The sequence below is a fragment of the Chlorocebus sabaeus genome, chromosome 5 (assembly GCF_047675955.1).
Source record: "Chlorocebus sabaeus isolate Y175 chromosome 5, mChlSab1.0.hap1, whole genome shotgun sequence".
NCBI lineage: Eukaryota > Metazoa > Chordata > Mammalia > Primates > Cercopithecidae > Chlorocebus > Chlorocebus sabaeus.
In genome coordinates, this window is record NC_132908.1 from 27,357,414 (window position 1) to 27,363,974 (window position 6,561).

Consider the following 6,561-nt stretch of genomic DNA (forward strand, 5'->3'; position numbering starts at 1 on the left):
TTGCTCCTTTAGACTGGTAGCTCTCCAAGGACAAATCTTGCAGGTGTTTCAACTCTTTATCCCCAACTGTTGGCTTAGCACTAAGATGCTAATAAATGTGAATTAATACACAAACCACAGTTACCCCCACCATCATTGGCAGAGGGGCTGAAGACACCTCCAGACACTCTCTCCACCCCAAAACCAAGCCCGCCCAGTGGGCGGATACTGGGATCTTGCTCCTGGGGCCTGGGAACCTGGGAACACAGCTCCAGCCAGGGCCCCACCAGGATGGGAAACAGGGCTTGTTCTTCAGCCTCTCCCTGAGCCTGGCCTTTGTAGTGCTGCCGACCTGTCCGGAGTCTTTCTGGCCGCCTCTTTCTTTGTGTCTCTTTCTCTTTGTCTCTGCCCGTTTCGCTGACTGCCGTCTTTTGTTCCTCTGCTCCTGGGCCTGTTTCTCTCCAGGCTCCCAGCCTCTTCTTACTGCTCCTCGGACTCTGCGTCAATGACTTTATCTCTTATCCGTTTCTATGTCTCTTTGTCTCTAGCGGCCAACCTTTGGCTCCCCGTATTTTTGGTCAGCCGCTGTCCCTCGGTCTCTCTCTGCCCTTGCGTCCTCTGTGACTCAAGGCTCTGATGTGAGTCTCCGGCTCAGGGTCTCTGTTCCGGGCCCCAGGTCTGATTCCATTTCCCCAGCAGCATTTACCCGGTGTCTGCCTCTAGCCTCTGCTCTTGCCTCGGTCTCCCCAGCCCAGCCCCCATTCCACCCCCACCCCCACCCCCACCCCGGGCCCTCGGCCTCTCGGACCAGCCCCGCTTTGTTTCCCATGTCTCGGCGCCCCGCCCCGCCCCGTCTGGGGTCTCCGCCGCCCTTTGTCTGCCTTGGTCTCTCCCCCACCCCCTTCCCCGAGTCCGTCTTTGGATCCCTCTTTCTTTGTCTCTCCCAGGCCGGGGTGGCTGGCGCAGTCGGCCGGCCCCGGAGGTCGGCGCGGGTGGCGGGAGACACACAGCCACAATTGCGAAGAGCCTCGGGCCTCATTACCCAGCTGCAGCCCAGGAGGCATACGGTTAATACCACCGAGTTCGGGCCGCCGTCCTCGGCTTAGAGTAGCCCCTGGGCAGCACGCTGCCGCCCGCGGGCCACCGAGCTCCCGCCGACGCGGGCGACCCCCACAGGCGCGCAGCTCCTCCAAGGTCCTAGAGCGGCTCCGTGCGGCCCCGCGCTTCCGCTTCCCGTCCCCGCCCCCGGCGGCCGCCCCCGGGACGGCTGGGTCCGAGCCCCCTCCTGGCTTGGCGCGGAGCCCGCATCCCGGAGCCGCTGGCGGCTCGGGCACCCGCACCCCGCTGAGGAGCTCCGGAGGGCGCCGGGGTGGCGGAGCCGGCGTCGGCCGGCAAGGTGAGAGCGGCGGCTGCGCGCCGAGAGGAGCAGCAGGTGCAGGGGCGGCCGGCGGCGCGGGCGGGGGGCACCCGGAGCCGCGCCCGTACCTGGGACCCGACGCCACCCGGTGCCAGCGCTGGCCGGCAGAGGGCAGCGGCAGGGCGCCGCGGGCCACACATGGCTGTGTGACCGCGGGATGCTGTCTGTCCTCTTGCTCAGGGCGGCGTGCCGGCGATGGAGCGCGCGGTAGAGCCCTGGGGCCCGGATCTCCACGGCCAGGAGGAGAGGGAGCCGCTGAGAGGCGCCCGCACAGGTGAGGGCCTCGGCCGTGCGCTACCACGGACAGGTAACGGCCGGTGGGGACTGCGATGCTTGGCTTTGGCCGGCCGAGATGCAGGAAGATCGGACGTGAGCTGTGCCTCCGGGGAGAAAGGGGGAGGGGAGCAAACACCGAGGGAGGGAGCGGAGCTTTCCGAACACCTACTGTGCACCAGGCCGGGAGGGGCTCTTCACGGCCTCTGCCCCCTCCCCCACGGCCTTTCTCGTCCTCTCTGCCTCTGCCCTACTTCAGGTTTCATTCTGTTTTATCCTGGCAATTGCAGTAGCCTCCTCTCTGCCCCTTTCTCTCCACTGATGCATTCTGCCGCCAGATTGATCTAAGTCCAGATATAATCCCGTGTCTCTTCTGGAAAACCTTCCCTAGCGTCCCCTTGTCTCCTAATTAAAAGCCTTAGCTAGTGTCCAATCCAAACCGTGCGTGCTCAGGCTAGTGCCAACATCCTTTGACACCTTATCTTCCATTCCACTCCATTATTTTCTCTTCGCTCTGCCGTAATGCCAGTTCCTACTTCCTTATCTTCTATCTCTCTTGTGACAACATAGTTATTCTGAACCCACAATTATAACCATTGATACTTTATCTTATCTCTCCTACCACCCTAAGCTTCTTGAGGAAGGGATGTGTGCCTGGGTTCTCTCAGGTACACACAGGATAACTGATGTAATAAATTACTGAATGGGCTAATATAGTAAGATAATAATAGCAAATACTAGGTTTTCAAAATAGACAGTATAATGCAGGGATTAACATGGAATTGAGTGTCAGACAGACCTTAAGACACCAGGCTTTGCTACTTTTTTTCTTTTTTTTTTTTTTGGCGACAGGGTCTCACTGTGTCACCCAGGCTAGAGTGGCACAATCACAGCTCACTGCAGCCTACACCTCCTGGGCTCAAGTGATCCTCCTACCTTAGCCTCCCAGTAGCTGGGACCACAGGTGTGCACCACCATGCCCAGCTAATTTTTGTATTTTTTTGTAAAGATGGAGTCTCACCATGTTGCCCAGGCTGGTTTCTAACTCCTGGGCTTAAGTGATCCACCCACCTCGGCCTCCCAAAGTGCTAGGATTACAGGTGTGAGCCACCTTGCTGGCCTGGCTTTGCTACTTTCTAACCTTTCTAACCTCCAGCAAAGGGACTTAAATTCTCTGAGTCTTTCCATGCCTGTAATATGGGGATAGTCATAGTGTTATAGTATTGTTTGCAAGGATTGAATACTAATGCTGAGTTCGGTGAATGGCATACATTAAGGGCCCAGTTAAAACAAGTTTTTATTGAGAGGCACAGATAGTAAGTGCACCAGAGGTTGACAGGAGACAGATTGGGGTTCCCGTGACCACAGATTCTCAAGGGAGTCTTCCTGGAGAGGTTGCTGTCAAAGATAAGGACTGAGCCAAAGGGGAGGGTCTACAACTTCCTTTTCTTTCCTCAGGTCTAGGGAGTGAGAACGTGATTTCCCAGCCGAATGAGTTCGAACATACCCCACAGGAAGATGGCTTGGGGTTCAAGGAAGAAGAAGATTTGGCCCCAGATCATGAAGTAGGAAATGCCTCTCTCAAACCTGAAGGCATCCAGAACTGGGATGACTTATGGGTCCAGAGAGAGGGTCTAGGAAAGCCTCAGCCTCAGGACAGAGGCCCCCGGCTCCTGGGGGAACCACGCTGGGGCCAGGCTAGTAGTGATCGGGCCGCTGTGTGTGGTGAGTGTGGCAAGAGCTTCAGGCAGATGTCAGATCTGGTGAAACACCAGCGGACCCACACAGGGGAGAAACCCTACAAGTGTGGGGTCTGTGGCAAGGGCTTTGGGGATAGCTCTGCCCGGATCAAACACCAGCGGACTCATAGTGGGGAGAAGCCCTATAGAGCCCGGCCACCAGCCCAGGGTCCCCCAAAGATTCCTCGGTCCCGGATCCCTGCTGGTGAGCGCCCCACTATCTGTGGTGAATGTGGCAAGAGCTTCCGGCAGAGTTCTGACCTGGTGAAACACCAGCGGACACACACTGGTGAGAAGCCCTACAAGTGTGGCATATGTGGCAAGGGCTTTGGTGACAGTTCTGCCCGCATCAAGCACCAGCGGACACATCGGGGGGAGCAGCCCCCCCGACCAGTGGTGCCCCGACGGCAGCCATCTCGGGCAGCCACAGCAGCTACCCAGGGACCGAAGGCCCAGGACAAGCCATATATCTGCACTGATTGCGGCAAAAGGTTTGTGCTCAGCTGCAGCCTCCTGAGTCACCAGCGCAGTCACTTGGGGCCCAAGCCCTTTGGCTGTGATGTGTGTGGAAAGGAGTTTGCCCGGGGATCCGACCTGGTGAAGCACCTGCGGGTACACACGGGTGAGAAGCCCTACCTCTGCCCAGAGTGCGGCAAGGGTTTCGCGGACAGCTCCGCCCGAGTCAAACACCTCCGCACCCACAGTGGCGAGAGGCCCCATGCCTGCCCGGAATGTGACCGTACCTTCAGCCTCAGCTCTACCCTTCTTCGCCACCGCCTCACTCACATGGAGCCCCAGGACTTCAGTTTCCCAGGCTATCCCCTACCTGCTCTGATCCCCAGCCCACCCCCACCTCCTCTGGGCACCAGCCCCCCGCTGACACCTCGAAGTCCCTCACACTCGGGTGAGCCTTTTGGCCTGCCTGGCTTGGAGCCGGAGCCTGGGGGCCCACAGGCCGGGGAGCCACCCCCACCACTGGCGGGCGACAAGCCCCACAAGTGCCCTGAGTGTGGCAAGGGCTTCCGCCGAAGCTCTGACCTGGTGAAACACCATCGCGTGCACACAGGGGAGAAACCCTACCTCTGTCCTGAATGCGGCAAGGGTTTTGCTGACAGCTCAGCCCGAGTCAAGCACCTCCGCACCCACCGTGGTGAACGGGCCCGGCCACCACCACCATCCACTCTCCTGCGGCCACATAACCCACCTGGCCCGGTACCCACAGCCCCTCGACCCCGAGTTCGGGCCCAGCCTTCTGGACCCAGCCAGCCCCACGTGTGTGGCTTCTGTGGGAAGGAGTTCCCCCGAAGCTCAGATCTGGTCAAACACAGGCGTACACACACAGGGGAGAAGCCATACAAGTGTGCAGAGTGTGGCAAGGGTTTTGGTGACAGTTCTGCCCGCATCAAGCACCAGCGTGGGCACCTGGTCCTGAGGCCCTTTGGGATAGGTGATGGTAGGGCAAGGCCCCTCAAGCAGGAGGCACCAACAGGACTGGAATGACAGGTCTAGGGAGGGTGGAGGCCCAGGAGACCAAAGGGAGGGGCTCTGCTGCTTAGCAAAGAAAGGGCCTGGGAGGTGGTGGGAGGGAGAAGGAAGGGAAGAAAGGGGAGGAAGGAGAATAGATAGAAATAGGGATTGGAGAGAGTAACCTTGAAGCTCAGGAAACTGTCCTGGCTGGGCTCAGTCAGGACCTTGCCAGGACGGGCTGTACCCCTGGCTTCTAGAAGACTGCCTAGCACACAGTAGGCATTCAATACTTGTTGAATAAATAAACTGGCTTTCACCTGAGGACTCAACCCTGAATTCCTGCTGCCTCATCTGTTAAGAACTGACACTTTCCCCTTGCTGGGCAGGTAGTACACACCTGTAATCCCAGCACTTTGGGGGGATGAGGTGGGAGAGTCACTTGAGCCCAAAAGTTTGAGGCTGCAGTAAGCTGATTGCACGACTGATGCCTCCCAACCTTGCTCTGGGAGACCAACGCCTGAACCAGGGTTTGTTTACCTTCTGAGCTGCAGTGATGGGACTTCTGGAATTTAAGGTAATGGGATGAGGCAGGGGTATCTTGATCATCCGGATGGGGCAAATACTGCTCTGTGGTATGGTGGTACCCACCCCTATGGAGGGGCACTCTTGGACAGAGCCCAGACCTTTGTGCCCTGGAGGGAGCCAACCCACCCTGACACAGAGACACTGGCAGAATAGACCAGAGACAGAAGATGCACTCATGGTATCCAGCCTGGATGCCAAGCCCCAGTCCTGGTGGATAGCAGAGGCCAGCTGGCTGGGAGAAGGGCAGGACGCTCTGAGGCCTGGCAGCCACATTTCCATGTGTCTCTTTACCAATAAACGGCTTCTCGTCTGAGGCTTGGACTGTGTGTGTACACACAGGCATGAAAAAGGTGGAGAGGAGTGTCTGCGGGCAAAATTCAAACTGTAAATTTTGTATGGTTCCCTTGCTCTCTTTGAGCCCATTAAATAAAGAGGTTGTCTTGGCGTAGTCAGCGGCTTTCTGGCTCCGACGTCTGGTTCAAAAACGGCCGCCAGCTCCATCAGCCGATGCCCCGCCTGAGGTCTGGCTGCCCGCAGGCACCACCTACGCCACAGCATCCAGCGCGACCCTTAAAAGGAAAACCGCGCTGCACTCCACAGGGAGGAGGAGGAGGAGGGGGCGTGCGTGGGGCGCTGTTGCTATGGCGACGGCTGTCGGCGGGAGGCGGCCCACAGGTCTGGAACCTGCGTGGAAAGCCCGGACGCCGGCGCGCCGCCCACCGGGACCTGGGAAACCCGACATCCGAGACCCTTTTTATGCGTCGGCAAGAGTCATTCGGCTGCACGGCCCAAAGGGAGGGCAAACAGGGTACTCCCTCACCCCCAAAAAAGCCCGCCGGATTTCCCACCGCCCTGCGGGGCCTCGGAAGCACGTCTGCAATCCCTCGCGTTTTGAGAACCACTGGCCAGATCGGCCAGAGATTAAAGAAAAAAAAAGTCCAGGGCGATTCTCCCCTCTAAGTAATGAAGGCAACGAAATACAGGCTCTCAAGTTCCCACCCCCCGCTCTCCCCGATCTCCGTGCGGGAAGAATCCCTGGACGGGTTCTCGCGAGATCGTAAGTACCGGCCTGGCTTCCCTAGAAACGGACCAGGGCTGGCT

General features: G+C 58.6%; 1 protein-coding gene across 3 annotated transcripts; it reads left to right on the top strand.

Annotated features, from left to right (window-relative positions):
* The first annotated feature begins 804 nt into the window (after positions 1 to 804).
* On the top strand, positions 805 to 5,204 carry ZNF48 (zinc finger protein 48). Of its 3 annotated transcripts, none has more exons than XM_007990036.3 (3): positions 1,217 to 1,375; positions 1,577 to 1,670; positions 3,128 to 5,204. In XM_007990036.3, exons 2-3 carry the CDS (start codon positions 1,592 to 1,594, stop codon positions 4,906 to 4,908), a joined length of 1,860 nt encoding a protein of 619 aa, XP_007988227.1. In that variant the 5' UTR covers positions 1,217 to 1,375; positions 1,577 to 1,591; the 3' UTR covers positions 4,909 to 5,204. The 3 variants fall into 3 exon arrangements, with proteins under 3 accessions (XP_037845569.1, XP_007988227.1, XP_007988232.1); XM_007990041.3 differs by having other exon boundaries at positions 1,263 to 1,411; XM_037989641.2 differs by lacking the exon at positions 1,577 to 1,670 and having other exon boundaries at positions 805 to 1,375.
* Positions 5,205 to 6,561: the final 1,357 nt, after the last annotated feature.